At 40.9% G+C, this 23,652-nt stretch overlaps 1 protein-coding gene across 7 annotated transcripts in view; it reads left to right on the top strand.

Moving 5' to 3' along the window:
- The window catches only part of HTR4 (5-hydroxytryptamine (serotonin) receptor 4, G protein-coupled), a 194,573-nt gene that overhangs the window by 139,409 nt on the left and 31,512 nt on the right, over positions 1-23,652 (top strand). For 5 of the 7 annotated variants that reach the window (XM_010850503.1, XM_010850500.1, XM_010850497.1 and 2 more), the window contains one exon: positions 18,714-22,248. The exons of the other annotated variants lie outside the window; for them this stretch is intronic. In XM_010850503.1, coding sequence (XP_010848805.1) covers positions 18,714-18,804 — 91 coding nt within the window. In that variant the 3' untranslated portion in view covers positions 18,805-22,248. Of the gene's footprint in view, positions 1-18,713; positions 22,249-23,652 lie in introns of those variants that run through there. 7 annotated transcript variants of the gene reach the window in all.

Raw genomic sequence — 23,652 nt, 5'->3', positions numbered from 1 at the left:
TGTTTACAGTACTCTTTCTCGCATTTGTACTGCTTGAGATTATAGAGTTCCTTAGTTAACCCCTATAAGGCCAGTTATTCCTCGAGGGTAGAAACCATGGCTTTCTTTTCTCTGTATACCATTTAGCCCCTCACACAGTGTCTGCAAAATAGTATATAACCAAATGATCAGTACATTTTTGCTGATGAAATATCTTCATGCTTATCTTCAGGTTTATGAAAGATTCACATGCTCAAAACTGAAAGTTACTTTTTTTTTTTTTAATCTTCTTTGAGACTCTTAATGTAGAGGACTTAGTCTACAATCCAAGACTCACACTGAGGAGAGCCAGTTAATGGCAGCACTCTGAGACTCTGACCTTTTTTCCTCTTAAAATCTTTTTGAAAAAATGGAATTTTACTTTTCCAGGTTGAATTAAAAACAAGCCAATCTGGCCTCAGTGGTTTAGAATAGTAGATTTCCCATACTTGGTCCTATCTTCACAGCCCTTTGACGTACATGACATTTTATTGTTAAACAAGCAGTTGGGTAGCCAGTGAAATAATACATTTTTGCAAGACATTTTTCGAGGGCTTTGGTCACTCAGCTTGTACTGACTAATGTGCCCATACTAGCAGAATAGTCTGCACTTGTGTTTGGTTGTTTTCTGTTGGATAATTATCTTCTTTGGGAATATCCAGCCCACAATCAAAATAGAAGTGAAGATACCATTTGGTTAACTAATGAAATAGTTTGTCCAGACATGTAGGTTGCATAGTCTTTTTAAAAAACAGTTTCCAAACATGAATTGTATCATATGAATGTTTCCTGGGGCAGTTTGAATTTATATGCGCACATATATAAGAAAGAGGCATAATGCTAGTAGCATGCGAGCAATGGATTCTAACAGGTTCATCCTGTGTGTAAACTGATTATTAGTGAATCTGGAGCCAGCTTCTCTCTCCTTGTCACGTCTTTAACCTGATTCTGTAGCTAGGTTTTCCCCATCTGCCAATCTCTCTCTTAGTCTTCTAGAAGTCGCTTTATAGGAAATTCACATCAAATATAATGGCAGAGAAAGGAAGAAATAACTTAATGAGGAAACATTGGCTGCTTTCCTACTCAAGTCAGGAAAAAGTCAATGATGCCTTTTCACCTCTGCTGGTCAACATTGTGTATACAAAATTCAAATGACAAAAGGAAGAAACATGATAATTTTATCTGATATTAACCAGTAAAATATGAGAGAATATTCCTTAGGAAGCTTGCCCCAGCTCAGTCATTCTTTAAGTCAAGGGATGTTCCACACTTGGGAGGCATAGAATGGACCCATAGACTGAGACCATGCATGGTTGACAGATGACAGGAATAAGCCATGTTGATTTGATGTGGGGTTATATAGGGATCTGATTCTGGAGTTCTTTGTGCATTGGATAAATGCCAAGGATTTTGCCAGTCTTGATCACTACTGTGTTTTCTGAGCCTAGTAAAGTGCCCGGAACATTGTGTGATTTGACAAGGCAATGAAGGATGGTTCTGTTTCTTCTCCCTTGGTCTAGCTTCTCTTCTATTTATGTTGATTAGTTCAGATGATCCCTGGCAGAGTAGGGACTTGGGGTGCTAACAGTAACTTCAGAACAGAAATCTTTCTCTACCTGAAATCCACTGAGAATTCCAGTTTGGGCTTCTTGGGTACATAATTCCTTTCTTGCCTAACTCGCTGTGAAAATCAAACAAGATAATGTATGTGAAATTGCTTTGCTAACTGCAAAGCTCTGTCCTCATGGGGGAGATAATTATAAGAGCAGACTATTTATATGTTAGGGAACACAAGCAGAATTTGCATGGAAAGTTTAGCTTCGGGGGTGGGTTTCTCTGCTCATGCCAGGTTTCAGTATCTTCCCTGACATTCTGCAAGATAAGATCTTGCTCAGACTTAAGTCAGTCACCTAATTCCTAAGAAAGCTGAACATTCCTTCAGCACTTCCCAAAGAACTTCTTACATATCTGACTTGGCTATCATCTTCTGTTCTCCACCCTCTATCTCTTTGATGAAGTCTTTCCATTGACCTGGAGGTCTCCAGACTTGCCCTGTCTAGTAGCTACATTCCAAGAGTTCAGTGGTTACATACAGCAAGGTTAGATAGTGCAAACAAAGACTATTTCATTTATCGTAAAAAGTCCCAATGGACAAAACTGCTCCAAAGCAATTTGATCCTTCTCTCTGGAAGGAAGCAATATATATTTTTCCTCATATTATTAACTCTTATTATCCACTAGAGCTTAATAATAAATAAAATTATTCTAATGGATGGACTGTATGATCTTTGACATTTCCATGCACAAGATTATTATATTCAGATTTATATGTAGAAGCAATAAAAAGAAATGTGAAAATAGGAAAAAGTAAAACTAAGAAAGAGAATGAGTTTCCCCCAAAAAACACTAGGAGGAAAAAGTTCTTCAGGTTCATTATTGCTTCCTGTTATCAGAATTTTTAATTATATTTATGTTTCATTTACTTCTTTATTATCTGCAAGCACACTGTCAGTCCTTGAGGGCTGATAATGTCCATTTTATTCCCAAAAGTTCCCACAGGGTGTAGCTCATTGTTCAGTTAATACATTTGTCTAATGAATAGATGGATACCCTTATCAGACCCTACCTAGACCCTATCATTTACCAGGACTGTGTACTCAAATAAATTTTCACCACAAAAAGAAATTTTTTTTGGTTAACTCTTAACTGGAATAGTTGCTTTATTTACGGTGAAGCCACTTGCCAACCTTTATTATTTTTTTTAATTTTATTTTATTTTTAAACTTTACAATATTAGTTTTGCCAAATATTGAAATGAATCCGCCACAGGTATACATGTGTTCCCCATCTTGAACCCTCCACCTTCCTCCCTCCCCATACCATCCCTCTGGGTCGTCCCAGTGCACCAGCCCCAAGCAGCCAGTATCGTGCATCGAACCTGGACTGGAAACTCGTTTCATACATGATATTATACATGTTTCAATGCCATTCTCCCAAATCTTCCCACCCTCTCCCTCTCCAACAGAGTCCATAAGACTGTTCCATACATCAGTGTCTCTTTTGCTGTCTCGTACACCGGGTTATTGTTACCATCTTTCTAAATTCCATATATATGCGTTAGTATACTGTATTGGTGTTTTTCTTTCTGGCTTACTTCACTCTGTATAATAGGCTCCAGTTTCATCCACCTCATTAGAACTGATTCAAATATATTCTTTTTAATGGCTGAGTAATACTCCATAGTGTATATGTACCATAGCTTTCTTATCCTTTAGTTTCATCCCATCAGAATTCTGTATTTAAATAAAGGTTTTCATTTAGTAGATTGGAAGATTACCCACAGACGAGGAAATAATTTAGGTTTGAGTTACTTTAGATCCCTAGAGGTTTCTGCTAATGTTGAAAAGCTGTTTGGCATTTAAAAGCCTTTTTTTTTTTTTTTTTTTTGGCCTTTACCTTGAACTTTGGAGGCTACAATTGAATTCAACATTTATCTCATTGTTTTGAGCCAATGCAGATTTACTCCAGGCAGGTCAAAGATGGATGAGAGGTGCTTCCCTGATAGCTCGGACAGTAAAGGATGGATGAGAATGACCTCGCCTTCTCTTCCTCGATCACCTCCAGAACTGGCTACATAATTTGTGGCCCCAGTGAAAAATGAAAATGTGGGGCTTCTGGTTCAAAGGGCAGGAACAAATTTCTCTTAAAAGTATTAAAATGTAAAGCCATTTTCTTTCCTCCTCAGTCTTTCTCTTAATTTGTCATATATATTTTATTTGCTACATACCTGTTCTCTAGTAGAAAAACAAAATGCATTTTTAAATTATTAGCAGAAAGTTTACCATCTATCTTTATGCTGTGCAATGGCCGTGTTAAATACAAAAATAAGAGCGTTTAACTTGTATGTGGAATAACCAAAATTACACAAATTGTATTTTGAAATTCAGACGTGCTTATGTATTTTATTTTTACCAGACAGTGCATAAAACTAATGCAATTATTTTTATTTTACTTCTTGATGCATACATATTCTACTAACATTCTCCCCTCAGCTTACTGAGGAGTAAAGGAGGACTGCAGAGAAAAGAACCACGACTTGCTCTATCATATCCTTTCTTTCTATGTCAGTACTTTAAACATAAATGCTTGGCTAATACAGGAGAGTAACACTGTGAAAAAGACATGGTAGGGTTCCTTGATAGTTTCTTTTTCTTAGACAATCTCTGCCTCTTTCTGCATCCGGCAAGTTCTGGTTCAGATGGAAAACATGTACTCTCAGGGCCACCAGTCATCTGCTGGTGTTGGTAGAGGGTTGATAGGAAACATGGGTGCAGAACTGTAGTGGAACCATGTTCTGTGGAAATTCAGTGAGACAGCAAACACAGGGTAAAGCATGTTAAAGAAGCTGCTGACAGAAAGACAATTTGAGAATGGAAAATACTTCATATAAATTATATGTTCACATTGAGCTTGCTTTGAATCTGACTAAACTCCATATGTTTGGTGGGTCTACCAGAATTCTGTGCTCACGGGGCATCACTAATGTGACGGGCAGCAAGGAACTACTGTGTGCATGCACATCGCTCATGTCTCTGCTCACGTGCATGCCTCATTGTCCCTCAGGGTTCATAAGTTCAAAGATAAAGTTATTGCAAATTCCAAGATGTGGACAAGCAGCGCAGTACAGCAAGCTCTGAGTTCCTATGTGATTGCTCTGATCACACAGCCATGAAGCTGGCCCTGTCCTCAGTTTTGTCCCATCCCTACCTGAGGCAGCTCTCACAGAACATGGTTCTTGTTGATATCACACTGGAACATAGTCAGAGTAACATTACAAGAGCTCCACTTGCCTCATCGAATACTCAGGGTTAGAAAAGTTAGTGGTGTTTGAAGAGTGTACCTGCAAAAGTTTGGTAATCAAGTGGCTTAAGCTTTCCTCCAGGATGCCCACTTCTGGGCTAAAGTGCTGAGACCTAAACATTTTCCCTTCCACTGACACGTATTGTCAAGGATAAGTTCCAGTCTCTGACTCAGAGAAAGATGAGCTTTGGTCTGTAACCAAACAGGCATTCGACCCAATGTAGCATAATGGCTGTAGGGGCTGAAGTCTGTCACACCTGGCTGTCAGTCCTGTCTCAGATCTGTCATTTACCATCTATATAATCTTTAGCAATGTGGCCAAACATCTTTAGGCTTCTATTTTCTCACCTGTAAAAACTCCAATACTTTGGCCACCTGATGCGAAGAGCTGACTCATTTGAAAAGACCCTGATGATGGGAAAGAGTGAGGGTAGGAGGAGAAGGGGGTGACAGAGGATGAGATGGTTGGATGGCATCACCGACTCGATGGACATGAGTTTGAGTAAACTCTGGGAGCTGGTGATGGACAGGGAGGCCTGGCGTGCTACGGTTCATGGGGTCACAAAGAGTCGGACACGACTGAGCGACTGAACTGAACTGAAAACAGGGATAATATTAGAACCCATCTCATAGGACTTTTGTTAAGATTAAATATGATGACATATATGCAGAGCTGAGCCCAGCTCCTGTTACATAGAAAAGTGCTCCATGAGTGGAAGCTGCCATAACCATTGTTACTATAATTGTAGATATAATGTTGCTCATGTCTTGGTTAAAACAAACAACTTATCCAGTTATTTTCTCAGCTTCCTGATAAGCATTTCTTGACGAATGAGTCAATAGAAATCTCTATGTTATAAACACTGCTTAAACAAGGAAGGTTGAGCTTCCTCTGTTACGAGAAAAGCCAGAAATGAATGAAATGAAATTAATCACACTGTTTATAAATAATTGTTTAAACAACATGAGACAAGACTTGTTTCCTGAGTACATGATGCCCTGTGCTGAACAGTTGGGACTGTTATTTTGAATATGACTTCTGGCTTTTAAATTACCTGTAGGCGTTTCTTTGATCTAGTGCAAAACATGCTAGCTTGTTGAACAAATTGGTTACACACTATGTGTATTTGTTTTCCCCCTTTTGCTCTGCAAGTGCTCTTGTTTCTAGGGTATTAGGGTCCCGTGTACCAGGCGTCTGAGATTGGTGCCCCACTGTGCATGTCACCCTGCAGGGCAAACCCCAAACCACACCCAACTCCAGAGGTGCTCAAGGTGGTTTATTGGTGGCAAGAACAGAGGCAGTGTGATGTGAGTCTCTGACCCTGGACCCTGGCTGCACACTAGAGGCACTGGGAACTCCTGACTTCCACATGTAGAGATTCTATTTTAATTGGTCTGGTTAGGGACCAGAAATGCATATGTTTTAGGAGCTCTAATGTATATAGCAGGATTGAGAACCATTAGTATACTGGAACAGGTGAAGCTTGTCTTCTAATTTCTTACTGATTGCTATCATTTCTCTCTGCAGCAATAAAATGAGAAAGTAGATGTAGATAATGCTTCAAGTTTAGATCTAGCTCCATGTCTTAAGGGGCTTCCTTGGTGGCTCAGACAGTAAAGAATCTGCCCACAATGCAGGAGACCCAGGTTTGATCCCTGGGTCAGGAAGATGCCCTGGAGAATGGAATGGCTTACCCACCCCAATATTCTTTCCCAGAGAATTCCATGTACAGAGGCTACAGTTGCAAAGAGTCAGGCGTAACTGAGCAACTAACACCATGTCTTAAACTATTGAGATAGTTTGGATTTAAACTGGCAGTTCTCAATTAGGGGCAGTTTTGTTTGCCAGGGGACATTTAGCAATGTCTGAAGGCATTTTTGGTTTTCACAACTGGTGGATGTTGGACTTCCGTGGCAGTCCAGTGGTTAAGACTCTGTGCTTCCATTGCAGGGGGTGTGGGTTCTATCTCTGGTCGGGAAGTTACACATGCTGCATGGTATGGCCAAAAAAAGAGAAAACAAACAAACAAACTAGTGGATGCTACTGGCAGCCAGTAGATAGAGGCAAGAGATGCTACTAAACATCCAAGAATGCATGAGATATCCCACTCCTCCCAAGAACTGTCTGGTCCCAAATTTCAAAATAAATCTGAGGTTGAGAAACCCTGCTTTAAAGTAATCCTCTGAGCTTTGCAACAAAGAAACTCCTTACCTCTGCCAGGGGATAGCAGGAGCCAAGAGTTGTGTGTACTCTTATCTGCCTAGTACAGTGCAGCCTCTGCATCATTTGACTCCTCTTAATCCACACCCACTCCCAAGATAGGACAATAGAGTGGAAACCCCTGTAAAAGGCAGGTGTTTGTGAGAGGAAGGGCTCTGAATGTCCGTGGTTAGAGTGCTGGCAGTAAGCTTGCAGATAAGCCCTTTCTATAAGGCAGGCTCTACAAGCTTGTTCCCTTACAGCGTGTACTTGGCAGAGACATAGCCCTCCCGATTTAGTCAGAGCAGCTGTTCAGGAAGGAATCGCTTCCAAAGCACACTAAGAGACCCACTAGAAAAGCATACCACCGTGTAAATGTGTGCTTGCTGCTACTGCTGCTAAGTCGCTTCAGTCGTGTCCGACTCTGTGCGACCCCATAGACGGCAGCCCACCAGGCTCCCCTGGGCTGGGAATCCCTGAGATTCTCCAGGCAAGAACACTGGAGTGGGTTGCCATTTCCTTCTCCAATGCATGAAAGTGAAAGTAAAGGCGCTCAGTCGTGTCCGACTCTTAGTGACCCTATGGACTGTAGCCTATCAGGCTCCTCTGTCCATGGGATTTTCCAGGCAAGAGTACTGGAGTGGGGTGCCATTGCCTTCTCCGAAATGTGTGCTTAGTCCTCTCTGTAGTGACACTCGGCCCTGGTCCATAGCAGTGGTAAAGCTTCATCTTATTCTGGGTGTCCACAAACAGGAGTGTCTCCAGGAGAAGATAAACATCATGATTTTTTTTTTTGTTGTTGCAATATTTATGCCATGTGAAGAACAATGTAAGGAATGGGGGATGATGAGCTTAGGTTTCAAAGATGATTCAGGTCATAAGTGTTGTTTTTAATATATCTGAGGGCTGTTTTGGAAAGAGGGAACCAATTTGTTTTGAAGGATCCCAAGGAAAAGAGGTGGGCTTCCCTGGTAGTTCAGTGGTGAAGAATCCATCTCCCAGTGCAGGAGACATGGGTTCAGTCCCTGGGTTGGGAAGATCCACTGGAGAAGGAAATGGCAACCCACTCCAGTATTCTTAATTGGGAAATCCCATGGACAGAGGAGCCTGGCAGGCTACAGTCCATGGGATCATAAAGAGTCAGACACAACTTAGCAACTAAACAACAACAAAGAAAAGAGGTAGTTATAAAGGATTGAAGTTTTAAGGATACATAGTTCAACACAAAATGGAACGGACTGCTTACTAAGATGTTCCTAATTAAGTAGAAGGATAAAATTGGATGATCACCAGTCACTGGAAGCACTGATGGATTGTTAGTCAGCTTAGTCAAGGAAAGGGTGGGGGGTCAAAGGAGATGTTCTCAGACCCTTCATTTGTGATTGTGTGAGTTACAGATCCACAAAATCCTCCCACAGTGCAGTTAAACACAAAAGAGAGCAAACCTTCAACCAGCATAGTATTTTCTTTGGTTGAAGCTGGAGACCTTCTGGAAAGGTTACTTGTGGGAAGAGATGTGCCAGAGTGATGCTGTCAATTCTCTTTTCTTTATGATTCTTCTGGCTGGTAGGAAATTTAGACGCATCTGAGGCAGGAATCTGGGCTTCCCTGGTGGCTCAATGGTAAAGAATCCGTCTACAATGGAGGAGATGCAGGTTCAGTCCCTGGGTCAGGAAGATTCCCTGCAGAAGGGCATGGCAACCCACTCCAGTATTCTTGCCTGGAGAATCCCATGGACAGAGGAGCCTGGCGGGGAGTAGGAGTCCATAGGGTCGCACACAGTCAGACATACCTGAAGCAACTGAGCACGCATGCGTGCAAGAAAGGAATCCATTCCCAGCCTCTGTAGGTGATCAGAGCTGCAGCTGGTTTTATGCCTGACATTGTGTCTGAGAAAAATGTTGTCATATCCACCCATCAAGATAAATTTCTATTGTTTGAGGCTTTGATATGAAAGGAATTGCTGATAAAGATTTTTAAGGAGAAGGATTGAGATTCAAGAAACATCCCCTCATCCTGGTTTTCATGTTCTTCCTTTTTAACATGTGAACAGTTAAGACTGTTAGGACTTCACTGGTCTGAAAGTAATAAGGCAGGATCCCAATCCAGAGGAAATCAGAACACTGGTGAAGCAGTTTGGTATTGTGGCTAAAGGAATAGGACTTGGCATTTGATGAACCTGTCTGAATTCAGGTCCTGCCACTTTGAAGCTGTGTGATCCTGGCAAGTTCCTTGACCTGTTGGTGCCCCTGTTTATTTCTATGAAAAAGTGGGAGTGAAGATGATTCTTGCCTCATAACATTATTATGATGCCGATATGAGATATTATACAGATGGAGCCTGGAATAAGTAAGTTATTGATGAATTGTGTTCTCATAATCATGATCTTAGTAGGAGAAAAAAGGAGGAACTCTAAGTTGGGAAGACAAGGCTCCTATTTCTGAAACTGGTTCGTTGTCAGAACTGGGTCTGAGGGGAAATGGTTTGGGATCAAATCACATAATATCCTTTTCATAAGGTATAGGATAGTTCCTGAGCAAGAAATTCAGAAGGAGAAGGAAAATTACTTCAACTGCAAGGAAAGGGGAACTGTGGGGAAGGGAGTGAGGCAGAAAGTTCTAGCTTCTGTCCTCCAAGAAGCGCTGTGAAATCACCCCTAACCTTTAGGGGAAGAAACCTGGTGAACGGCTTCTGGTTATGTAAACAGACATCTAACTGTGCTCCAGGTTGTGTTCAACCAAAGAGCCAAGAACCTGCTTTCCACAAGATGATTTCCGAATTATTTTCTCATCCTTGTTTTTTATAAGATTCTTCGAAATATTTCACAGTTAGAATTATTCTTGGAGAGGTTTTTGTTCTCTAAGAAATGGGTGAATCTGTATTTTGATAACCCTGACAAACAAACATATTTGGTGCCTACTCATGTTCCTTTTATTCTTCTCAGACTTTTATTTCCTTTGCTGGTGTTATAATGGAATTTTTCTTCTATTTATGAATTGGCATTGCCTGCTTTGAGTTTCTGACTGTGGGGGAAGGTATGTGTGTGTGTGTGTATGATTGTCATGTATACCAACGAGTTGCCTATGAATACTTTGGTTCCTGGTCCAGACATCACCATCTTTATTATCATTATCTTAGCATCGGCCATTTACTGAGAGTTGGTTTTATTTGCCAGGGATTAAGCTAAGTGCATTACATATGTCATCTCATGGAGTTCTTAATATAACCCATGGAGCAAGTATTATTATCCCTATTTTACTGATGGGAAAATTGAGACTCTGAGAGGTTAAATTACTTGGCTACTATCCTATAGCTGGCAAGTGGTGGGCCAGGATTCTAACAGATATTCATCTGATTTCAGACTCTTGCTGTTAACCACTAAGCTATGCTCCTTGCTAGTTAATTGAAAACTCTTGAAATAATGGAGGACATTTGGTTCTTAGACAGGGGCTGGGCTTCAGAAGCAATATGGTCAAATATCCCAACCAGTGCAGTGATCTCCTCTATAACTTATCTGGTAGGTAGTTGTCTGTCTCTCCTCCCAGTGAGGGGTAACTTACTATTACCCAAGGCAAGACATTGGCAGGGTTTCAAATTATAATTTTTTTGCCTCTGGTTTTCTTTTGGGACTATGTGTATAATATCACCATAGAGAGAGAAGCTATTTCACATGTATCATTTAAGAGGATGTTAAGGCCATTCAGGCATGTGGGATTTTAAACTGTAAATGCCAACTGGATTGAGCTGTAATAGAATAACCTTGAGCAATATAGTGTGATTTGCAGTGGGCAGATAGTGAAGGGCATGTAAAGTCCTTCTTGCCTGACCCAATCTGGTTTCCCAACTCATTTCTCCCAACTCTCCCCTGACCTAACTCCCCATGCAATAAGCATGCAAGATTGATCAGTTTTCTTTAGGTAAACAGTGAATTCTCCAGCCTCTGAATTACTTCTGCTGCCCCAAATGCTCTTTCTCACTTTCTTTCCTGGTACAAGCCTACTCATTTCTTGAGGCATGGTTCCAACATGAGCTCTAAACTTTCCTGATCTCTACTCCCCCAATCTTTGAGCTAATCACTTCCTCCTCTGGGCCCTCACACCACCTGCTTCTCTTTTTCTTGGAGACTCAGCTTATCCTGTGGGATCTTAAGTACTTTTACATATTTAAAACACTCTCTGCTCACCTGGGCAGCTTCTAGAAAGCAGGACATTTCCTGCCTGCAGTGTCTAAGAGTCAAGGGTACTTACTGAGTGAAGGTGCACATTTAGCCGTTGCTGCTGTTGAATTTGCCTGGTTCAGATTGTGGCTCCATCTCTCCCTAGCCCTTTGACTTGGACGAGTTGCTAAGCCTCACTCAACTAGATACTGTAAAAAAAGCTCTGTGATAGGATTGTTGTGAAAATTACATGAGATAATCCATGATTAGCCTAGCACAATCACTGACACATAATAAGCATTCACTTAAATTTATACTGGCTGATTTTATCATGGATCCATACCTAAGACATTTTTCTCCTGCAGATTTTTAGGTTCTTTCATATCAAAATAGTTTAGCAGAAGAAGCAGGCAGACAGTCTGATCCCCCAAAGATTAAAAGTTCTAGTCTTTTATTTGTCTTTCAAGAACTATGATAGGCAATTGAAAAAGTCTCACAAGCAACTTGGTTTGACTTTAATTATATGTGCATATGGATAAACAGAGTAAGCTGTGTGTACTGATTTGATCTTGTACTTTGGCATGTTGAAACGTGGACATATCTGACACTGGTGATGAAACTAAAGAACCCCTTAAAATATATTTTGCCCAAGCTACAAGGTTAGGTGTTCCGAACTGCAAATTCAGCTAACTGGGGTCCTTTCTGCAAGCAGCACAAAATAATAAAAAGAGTGCTGTCCTAAGAGCCCAGAGTTTCTACCCTGAGGATGCATTGCTTTATGTCCTTGTCAAGACTCTACTCTCTGCAATTAGGTTTTCACAACTGTCTGATAGGGTTTTTTTTGGTCATTTGCCTGCTATTTTCACAATTTTTACCCATATCAGCATTCTGCCCATGCTGTTTGCTATCTATCTTTAAATACATTTTTTGAAATTTGAATAGATCTATTTGTAAAGGAAAGTCTCAGTTCAGTTCAGTTCAGTCGCTCAGTCATGTCCAACTCTTTGCGACCCCATGAACTACAGCATGCCAGGCCTCCCTGTCCATCACCAACTCCCTTACCCAAACTCATGTCCATTGAGTCAGTGATGCCATCCAAGCATCTCATCCTCTGTTGCCCTCGTCTCCTCCTGCCCTCAGTGTTTCCCAGCATCAGGGTCTTTTCAAATGAGTCAGCTCTTCGCATCAGGTGGCCAAAGTATTGGAGATTCAGCTTTAACATCAGTCCTTCCAATGAACACCCAGGACTGATCTCCTTTAGGATGGACTGGTTGGATCTCCTTGCAGTCCAGGGGACTCTCAAGAGTCTTCTCCAACACCACAGTTCAAAAGCATCAATTCTTTGGCACTCAGTTTTTTTTGTAGTCCAACTCTCACATCCATACATGACTACTGGAAAAACCATAGCCTTGACCAGACGGACCTTTGTGGACAAAGTAATGTCTCTGCCTTTTAATATGCTGTCTAGGTTGGTCATAACTTTCCTTCCAAGGAGTAAGCTTCTTTTAATTTCATGGCTCCAGTCACCATCTGCAGTGATTTTGGAACCCAAAAAAATAAAGTCAGCCACTGTTTCCCATCTATTTCCCATGAAGTGATGGGACCAGATGCCATGATCTTAGTTTTCTGAAAGTTGAGCTTTAAGCCAACTTTTTCACTCTTCTCTTTCACTTTCATCAAGAGGCTTTTTAGTTCCTCTTCACTTTCTGCCATAAAGGTGGTGTCATCTACATATCTGAGGTTATTGCTCTTTCTCCCAGCAATCTTGATTCCAGCTTGTGCTTCTTCCAGCCCAGCATTTCTCATGATGTACTCTGCATAGAAGTTAAATAAGCAGGGTGACAGTATACAGCCTTGACATACTCCTTTTCCTATTTGGAACCAGTCTGTTGTTCCATGTCCAGTTCTAACTGTTGCTTCTTGACCTGCATACAGGTTTATCAAGAGGCAGGTCAGGTGTTCTGGTATTCCCTCTCTTGAAGAATTTTCCACAGTTTATTGTGATCCACACAGTCAAAGGCTTTGGCATAGTCAATAAAACAGAAATAGATGTTTTTCTGGAACTCTCTTGCTTTTTCAGTGATCCAGCGGATGTTGGCAATTTGATCTCTGGAAATTGGAAACTCTATCATGACCTTAAATGCAAAGTCACATACAGAAGATGATTTAAAAAACAAATACAATGAAAACAAAACAAATTATTGTTATTTGCATAAATTTTTATTAGTATTAAAATTTAATAATATTGCTTGCCAAAAACTCTGAGCAAAGGCCTACTCTCCATTTTATTAGGTACTAGAGACTTGTTAAAGCCAGAGTGGGGCCAAACTAAGTATTTCTGTTTAGAATAAACAGAATGAGTGAAAGAAGTATTGAATCTCCTTACTGCAATTCAGGTTGTTTAATGCTATGCCTCTTTGTTTGGTATATCATCTGTGGAAAGCACTGCATATTTGGGAAATACTGGATCTTCCAGCATCAATATTCTGTTCTGGTTGATAGTGCTCTAAAGACACTAGTCTGTCACCTTCTGAGCCATTAAACTTACTAATAACTCAGTACAAGTTTATATGCTCACCATTTATAAACAGTTCTAGTAGTTTTTATCAGTTGTTGTACCCAGTCATTGTTTTTTTCATCACATAAAAAACACCTTAAAAAATATTGCTTTGTGCAACTCATTTTTTGTGCATTTACATTTTTAGCTATCTCATTTTTATGATTCATCACCAAATCTTTCCTCATTTCATCATCAATGTCATAAAAGCCAACAAATACCACTTGTCCACCCAGCTAAAATGAACTGTTTGCATGCAATTCAGTGCTTTCTTTCTGATCCTTTATGAAGAATCACTGAATGCCTCAAACTCTAGTTCTTCCTATTCACATGTCTTTTCTCTTCCCTATGTTTCTGTTGCTAAACTCTGCTTCAGGTGTAAGTAGAATAACGGGACATTCACCTCCTCGGGGAATCATGCTTCCATGTGCCCAAGAATAATATGAAAGCACCTTTTAAAAATGCAGATTTCTGCTCTCCCCTCCTCACCTCTGCCCTCTCCCTACTCCCACACTGTCATTAGAGGTCTGGTGTGTGGGTCCTAAGAATCTGGATTTGTTATGGGTATTCAAGATAACTCTGATGCACGTAGTCTCTGGACAGTTTTGTAAAAGATGACTTAGTGATCTTTCTCCTCTTTTCCTCTTTTTCCTTCTCTTCCTCCTTCTCCCCCTTCTTCTGGAACAAATGTAATTTTAACTCTGTCTCATCAACCGATTATATTAAACTTCATCACAAAACTCTTCCCACCGTACAATGATTTCCATGTTTCCCAGTGGACAGAATTCCTAATTTGGAAGGCAGGCCACCTGATTTATAGCACTAGATCCACTATTACCTATCAGTCAATCCATGCCCCTACATTGTACCTACCTGCCTTCCTTACAGAGTTACGTTGAAGGTTATATGTGGAATGATATAAGAATGTTTCATGAATTGTAGAGGATTTTACTAAAACTATTAAAACAAGAAATTGCATTTTAAAAATTCATCTGTTAAAATATCAGAGATTCTTTTTTAATCGTGTTTTGCACCAGGGGTTTTGAGTGGCTCTGCCAATGTTTCTGATTAAGCATATGTTTGAGGAATGACAGTTGTGATCTCACTGCATTTTAAGTTGCAGCATCTCCACCCCTCCCTGTCCTATCCTAGCCAGATACATTTAACAGCTTTGCAATGTGACTTCACAGATTCAAAAATTGAGGTATTTCAGATTCTTGAATACAAATCCCAAAATTATCTTCCTGTGTTTCCAGAGAAACCTCCTCCCTCCACACAGAATATAAAGTATCAGATACTAACAATAGAATATTAAAAGCCAAATTCAAATACCCACAGCTTTGGAGAACAGTCCCACACACAGCTGGTGCCCAGTCAGAAGGTCTGTATCTGTCACCCACCATCTCTGCTACTCATAGAACCAGAATGTCAAAGCTGCAAAGGATCTCATAGATTATCTCTCTGGTTTAACGCATGAGGAAAATGAGGTACAGGAAAGGGACTCAGTCATCAGAGGCATGCCATGATCGAAGGCTAAAAAGACATCAGAGTCCAGGTTCCTGTCTCCTGGTTTACTGTTTGCATTGCTTAGTTAATAGGGTGGCCTTGCAGTTGAAAGCAAAAGGTACTCACTGAATGTTAAAGTCATGTTCCCATTGTATGAGGCTTTCCAGTGGCTCAGTGGTAAAGAATTCACCTGCCTATGCAGGAGATGCAGGAGATGTGGGTTCAATCCCTGGATTGGCAAGATCCCCTGAAGTAGGAAATGACAACCCACCTCAATATTCTTGCTTGGAAAATTCTATGGACAGATGTGGGAACAATATCTCTTGGGGCACAGCACACTGCACCATGATTCTGTATCTTGAATGAAGACCTAAAAAGAAGACATTAAACTGTTAATTGTGATTCATACAATAGTGTCAACTGAGACTGACAGGCCAACCAGGATGCAAGATCACCCCATCGTTATTCTCAGGTCTCCTTTTCTCCTGCTGAGAGGGAGTTGGTTGTGAGTTCTCCATGGAGTTAGGAGACTGGGATATTTTCCTTTCTTCTCTCCTCGACAAGAGCTATATTGATATTGTCTGGATAAAAAGGAGTGGTACCAGCAATTCTGCAGAAGTCTCAATCATTAGTTGACTATCTGGAAGGATTATATGAGAGAACCAGTGTAACCTCTTGGAGATACTTCTCAAAGAACCTCCTCCCAAGCTCTGCAACTGCTCTGGAGCCTTCCACACATCCAACTCAGTGGTTCTGTTTATCCCAGGTCTTCCTGCTCTGTCTTCCATCCCCTCTGCTCATTCTTTGTTGTGTTTACTCACTTAACCCCTTCCTCTACTTTCTCTGCTATCCTGACTTCACACTTTCTTTTCCTTTTTCCACCTAGTCTCCCTGGTTCTGCATCACAGAAAATATGTGCACCTCTTGGCAAAGATGCTCCTTTAGTGGGCAAGAGGAAAGAGTTCCATGCTAGTGTCCCAGTCACACTGTGTTTCAGTAAAAGAAGAAGACACATCATACTGTAGGCTTCCCATAGGAGGAGTAGATGTAATATACACCCATGTACATATGCCTTTTGCCCTAGAGTCCATCATAACGGGACATGGAAATGCTGGGGACACAGAACCTGAATACTGAACTTAGCAGTAATGGTTCCTAAGATGATGAGTGACAGTGTATCAGGACAATTCAGGGTCCAGATTTTGGAATCAAAACTGACCAGAATTTTTAAGGTCTGATTTACTTATTAACTGAATAAATTTGGGCAAATTATTTAACTCTGAAACTCAGTTTCCTTGTCTGTTAAGTGGGTTTAAACTATACTAATTAATGCACATAACACACTTATCCCAGGCCCTGACACACAGGCGCTACCCTAATGAGTGATTGTTTTTATTGTTGCTAATGATAATAAAAAGTATGATACAAAGGGAATTTGGCCAGTGAGAAATGAGAAACCTTTCCTTCTCCTCTTTCTCCTCCTTTCCCTCCTTCCTCTCTCCCCTTCTTCTTTCCTTCTCTCCTTTTCTTTCTTCCTTTCTATTCAGTCATTCTTTTAATAGATATGTTCAGTGAATAAAAACAGAGGAAAATACAAGGGGTATGTAAAGACATGAGGTTGCATTTTGAGTTTTTCTAGGGAGCTCATGCTTGAAAATGGCACGTGAAAAATCTGAACGAAGGAAAATATAACTAAGGATGAATCAATAGCTATGTTCAGAGCAAGTAGAAAACCCAAAAATAGTTAGCTCTCATTATTTAGGGAAGAAATCTTACATATTCTGCTTCAGTAAGAATAGTCTTCCAACTGGAAAGAAGAGAACATCACAGGGAGAAAGTTGCTGCCTGAGATTTATGGAAAGCTTTTAACTGTCTCTGAGCCAAGATGTATTATTAATATTTCTCAGGGGATTAAAGGAACTGGTTGATGAGACCTCTGACTGGTGCTCTTTTGTGGACTCAGGGTTTTATAGCAGCCTGGAGATCAGTAAATATTGCCCTAGTTCTTAAAGAAAGAATAAAGTAGACTCCAGAAACTGTAGCCTCACAACTTGAAATAGACCTTACCAAAAATCGAAAACAGTTATTACACAAATGGTAAGTATGCAAGAGTCAGTGTTGTTTCACGAAAACAACAACAACAAAAAATTGATGTCAACTCATTTCATTGTCTATTAGGACAGACTTACTGCTTGACAGGACATTTCAGCAAGGCATTGCACAAAGCCTTCCATGGGTGGGTCCATTCTCAGGCACACTGATGATTACCCATTTGCTGGGAGGCTAGTCTGTGTTGGGGTACCATAGGTTCTGGTTTATCCCTGTTTGATCAATAGTTTTTTTTTCTCTTGACTGAAAATTGAAGATCTAAAAGGCAAATGATACTAAACTGAAAGATCTAGGTAGCAATAGTTATCTGATCTTCTTTTTTCATGTTTTTAAAAATTAATTTATTTATTATAATTGGAGGCTAATTACTTTAAAATATTGTGGTGGATTTTGCCATACGTTGAAATGAATCAGCCACGGGTGTACATGTGTCCCCCTGTCCCGAATAGCTGATCTTCTTATGTGCTTGTAGAAGCCTTAAAGTCTGACTGAGTCAGTGCTAAATAATCCTATCTTGAATGTTGAAATTGTTATGATTTAGAATGATTTCAATTGACTAAAATGATACCAAATCAATAAAATGAAATTAAACTGAGACAAATGTAATATCCTATATTTTGGCAAAATAAGTGAATGAGTAAATAAATAAATATACATATAAATAAAAATTGCACCAGTGTAGTAAAGAACCACAGGAATTGACAGCTATTTGTATGAAAAAAGATAAAACCTGGCAATTAACTGAACACGTAGCCAATAGAATATTATCATTGTCGGAAATGAACTTAATCACATCCATAGAAGTAAACTAAATTGATGATGAAAAGTTTGTGACATAAATTAGATTCACTATGTAGATTTGGGCTCTTTCCTGGTTCTGTATTCCATAAGAGATAATTTTAATAAGGATTGTGTTTAGAGGACAGTGACCATTATGGGCAATCATCTGGAAACCATAATATATAATGAACTATTAAAGAAAATGGAAATGTGTAGCCTGGAGAAGAGAAAACTTGGAGGATATAATTAGCAGAGAGAAGAATTTTGAGTGGGCCTGGAGGGCATAGTAGTTCCACTGGATAGAAGCTGTAGGAAGGCTCATTTTGGCAGAATATTAATAAGCTATTTCCAATAACTAAAGCTGATCAAAAATACTATGGCCTGGTGGGTCAGTGGAGATTTCTAAGCAGGGGCCAAACAACCACCTGTCTGCATGGCACAGGGGCTTTCCTGCAGTGGGTGGGTTTTTGCACCAGACTCTCTGTCCATTCCAACTCTGAGGTTCTGTGATCTTCTCCCCTCTCTAGGGATGCAGTGGAATGTGGTGGCCAATGGGAGAGTCAGTCCCACCCCCCAGCAAGTTCTCCTTTGGTGGCTGCACAGCCCAGTGACACTTAGGCCCCTGGGGCAGTGACCCTGAAGACAGCCATCCCTCCGAGAGAGGGCCAGGTCCTAAACTGCTGCTTGTGCATGACTGCACCCGGTGTTCTCTTCACCCAGCATTCCGTCTGTTGGTGCAGGCACCCTGTGCTCGTCGAGCTTTTCTTCCAGGATTCCAGCAGGTGGCAGGGGACAGGGTGGTCCCCTTGTTCACTGGGAGGTTCTTCGCCAGAGATCCCCCTGGAAGGGATCTTTTTATCTCCTAGCACTCCCTCTTTCTGGCCTCATAGTCTCTGTTGTCCCCAGTTTATACCCTTACTATGCCTGGTTTGTCTTGCTCATGTTCCAAACAGGATCGCTCATTGTGTCCTATCTCAATCATAGACGTTTCCAAATATTCCTTCTTTGCTGTGCCTGCTCACATCACTGCCAAAATATATCCTCCCTGCGCCTGCCTTGGTCAGAGTTCTGTTCCAAAAGCACGCATCTCTTGCTTGTTCGTGTCTGTCACAGCCATGTTCAGACTGCTCACTGGCTCATCTCTGTCCTGCTCTGTGCCAGACACTAATACACTTTCCACCCAGAGTCTGGGTCCAACTGTGCGTCCTCCCGTGTCCATCACAGACTTCTACTTGCTCTTCCTTCTGTCCTTGTCAGTCCTTCTCTTCAGGACATGCTCCATTTATTCACCATGGAAGAAACAGGGCAACGATCTTTCAGAGGAAAACCATGTCTGCAGCAACCTCGGAGGGAAGCAGAAGAGAGACAGCTCCCAACCAGTGCCATGACCTCAAGCCCTCCTGCTCTGAGATGCTCACTTTCCTAGAACAAATAATTTCCTCGAGAGCCTTGGGCAGGACCAGCGGCATCATAGTGTTTATTGAAAGATTTTGGAATCTTTCCCATGAGGTTGTGGCGAAGTCCATGGTACCAATTTATAACCCTTGAATCTGACCTTGCTGCTCCCAAAGGAGAGAACTGTTGGAGGCTCACGCTGCCAAGACTTGTCACTCACTGCAGTTTCCCCAGGTGGAGGAGCAGGACCAAGCAGTGCTCAGAGTGGAAAAATAGCACTTCACTCAAAGCCAGAGGACCTGGATTCCAGCCCTGGCTCCACTTCTAACATGATGTGAGATCGCGACCCATGCCCTTCCTTCCCTGTACCTTACTTTCTTCATCTATCAACTGAAGTTTGGACCAGGGGATCTCTAAGATTCCTTTCTGTTTCTATGACAACAGGATGCTGCTATAGCCATCAGCTACCTCGAAAAGGTGTGACCTGCCTGCCTTTTGACTTTGTTTCAAAGGAACTAGCCACTTCATAGCCACTTCATCTGGGCCTTCTAGACTTTTGACTTTGCCAGCTTTGCCCTTCAGATAAACCTGGATGTCTTTCATTCAAAACCAAGTTCACAGCTCTTGCACATGTCCCAGAGTGAAGGTCCCAGGGAAGTAAACACTGCCACATCCCAGAGCCCTGTGAGGTTTCCACTTTGGTCTTGGCTGTGGTTTGATAGCATCTCAGGACTTCATCATACTGTCCTTGTTCCTGCTGTTTAAGAAGTCAGATGTCATTTCCACTGATGTTTACTTTATTTCTGGAATTGCACCAGCCTGGAAGAGACTTTGGAATGAGAAAGAAAAGATTGCCGTCAGACAATCCAAATGCCAAAAAAAAAGAAAAAGAAAAGAAAAATTCTGAGTCCTGCTAAGGCTTACAATTTTTTTGTGGAGAAAATCACTTGTTAGGGAACGGGAAAAGACTCTAATGAGAAATGTGACTTGAAACTCCCAAATGTTGAGAAAGATGCACCATGCTGAAATGCTCCTGGTGTAGCCTGGGGTTGTCACTGATCAATGGGAGCAGATTCGTCTGGGGACCTATTCTCATCATATATGAAGAAAGTTTATCTAAGTCCTGTCTTGTACATTGACTCTGGATGGACCAACTGCCTGTGCTTTTTTGAGTCACTGTCCCTGTGCCATTAACAAGATTGGAGCTTAGGAGACAACCACCTTTATGAGGATGATCCTCCTCTAATACAAAGGAGAGATCAGCAAAGTTTTGAACTGCAAGGCCCTGATCCTGGCAGTGAGACTCACACTATATCTGTTGGGCTGCTGCCCACATTGTCCACAGCTTCCATGAATGTGCAGTAAGGATGAGGGAGAAGAGAAGCTTCAAGGGCCCTGAATCAATTGCTGTGACTTACTGTGTGACTGTGAACTAGTAACTGGACCTCTCCGGCCTCAGAAACAATCTCTCCTGCCTACTTCATGAAGCTGTTGTGGAGATAAATTAGATAATTTTTGTGATGATGTTCTGTAAATCATAAAATGCCATTTTGTTTACTATGACTTTGAATTACTTTGAGTGCTCCTGGGTAGTCAAAGGCTAAGAATTTCTTCACTAAAAAGTGGACCAGTTTAGAGAGTGAGCTTCCTATACTGAAAAACAATACCAAGGGATCATCTTTTGGGGAGTCCATTCTCCCAAATTTACCCCCTCTGCATTTGATTATTCTAAGCTACCCAAAACACACCAACACTGCAAATTTGTACATCACAAACACTCTCATTTGAAGGGATTTTGTTGTTCTCAAAGTAAAGAGGTAGGTAGAGAGAGATGAGGACTACAGTCTACATTTTGTGATAATGAGCCTAATTTTTCATGTAACCTCAGAGTCACATGGAATAAATTCAAATACCTTTTTGCCATGAAAACATTTATTTAGACAAAGACTTGGGTCATCGAAATTGTCCCCACCTTATTAATTCTCTCTCTCTCTCTCTCTCTATATATATATATGAAAAGAACCCTCCAACATGAATTAGATTATGAATGATAAGCTAATAGTTATATAGAGTCTATTGAGATACTGAAGCAAATAATTTGAGATTTTAAAAAATCTGATAGTTTATGTAAATTATTGTTAATTGTCACTTAGTGTTGTCTAGATAGCACCTTCATTTTGTTTACATTTTTAATAAAGCAGAATTACAAGTGGGGCCACTCATGAATTTTCTAGCAAACTAAATCCCCTTGTGTAATGAACATATAAAGTACATGTGTGCCCATTATACACAACATGGGATTTAAATATATATCTTCAAAGGCTTGCAAGTTTTAATGATGGTTATATTTTGGTTTTATGAAATTGTTAGTTATACATATGATTTATTTGAAGCTAAAGTTTTGAAGTACTAGGACCCCTGATTCTAATTTGTTTCTATACCCTTGGCTTTATGATGCAATCCACTTTTTGACACAGGTCCCAAGAATGTGTTCTAGGAAAAACAGGAGCCTTGTTTTCTTTATTGATACATTCTATTTATTGATAAACATTAATAAAATACATATGTTTATATTTGTGCATTCTTTACATGTTATAGAAATTATATATGGAGGGAAATCTAATGTCTTAAAACTATTAGGAGAATTTTGACTATACAATAAAATGCCAAAGTCAATCCTGTGCCTCAGTTCTCTGCAGCTTCTCTGTTATCTCATAGCCCAACTCACCCCTCAGAAGCTTTGGGTGTTTGATGCTGGAGAATTTTCTGTCTCCAGCATCAGGCTCTCTTCAAGGTAAAGACAGAAGCTCAGGACTCCTAAATAATGTGATTTTGCCTGTCTTCCTGTTACCTTTGTCAGCCTCAAGTACTAGACATCTCTCTCTTACATGGGTCATCCCAGGAAGGGCATAGGGAAGGCTTCAGCCCAGCCACTCTCAGGGCATACACCATAGGCGTCATTCAAGTCAGCATGGCGCTTGTACTGTATACTCACTGGTCTTGAATTGAGGTTGCTAATCATGTGCCTCCTCTTTTTGTGTCATGAACAACTCAGGATTCTGGAGTTCCTGGAATTTGAGGCCCAGAATACATGTCAGTGAAATTCAAGTCCCAGGTCTTCTGAGAATGGGGTGATGGAAAGACCCCCATCAGCAGGCGGGGGCAGTGTGCTCACCCAGTTCTTCTGTTTAATCCTTGGGCCACCATCATCTCACATATGACATGCAGCGGGTGGGCAAGAATTAGGTTTTCAAATCAAAGCTCTTTCTTCATACACAAGATTTACCTGGAACTCCATTGCAGTAGGTTCAAGTAGGATGGAGAACAGGTATATCTGGGTTCCCTCATCTCTACTCATTATGATCCATCGCTGGAAGGAGATTTCTTGACATCTAAAAACCTTAAGCAGCTGGAAAAGGCACTCTCCACTGAAAGTCTGTGATGGTGTGTGGCTTTTCCTTCCTTCTTTATTTTTCTAAAGCATTTGTAAGATTCCTGCAAGCCATTTTTCCTGATGACTTTCCTCAGAATCACACTTGTCCACTTATTTACAGAACCTCTTCCTCCATAAAGAAAAAGCCTCATCTCCTGAAACATCCATCTAGAATGACCACCTGAGCCTTCACCTCCTGTGAAGCATCTGCTGTGTCAAGGCAGAGAACTAGACCTCAAAACCTGGGTTGACCTAACCTTGGACAAATCTACCCTCTTTTGGTTTCCTTTCATCTTGTCTTTCTTCACTTTGGAGCAGCCATTCTCTGGACCCATGCACGGGGGTGGGAACTAACATTGATTTAATAGTCGCCGTGTTCTGGGTAGTTTTTGTGTGTTACATAGTTTCTGTCAATAGAGAAACATATTTTAAACATCTACTATCCGGTCCCATCACTTCATGGGAAATAGATGGGGAAACAGTGGAAACAGTGTCAGACTTTATTTTTCTGGGCTCCAAAATCACTACAGATGGTGACTGCAGCCATGAAATTAAAAGACGCTTACTCCTTGGAAGGAAAGTTATGACCAACCTAGATAGCATATTCAAAAGCAGAGAGATTACTTTGCCAACAAAGG

Source organism: Bison bison, unplaced genomic scaffold, assembly GCF_000754665.1.
Source record: "Bison bison bison isolate TAMUID 2011002044 unplaced genomic scaffold, Bison_UMD1.0 scf7180017864291, whole genome shotgun sequence".
In the NCBI taxonomy this organism is placed as follows: domain Eukaryota; kingdom Metazoa; phylum Chordata; class Mammalia; order Artiodactyla; family Bovidae; genus Bison; species Bison bison.
The sequence above is the reverse complement of the archived record's forward strand: the minus strand, read 5'-3'. Positions and strand labels throughout refer to the sequence as shown.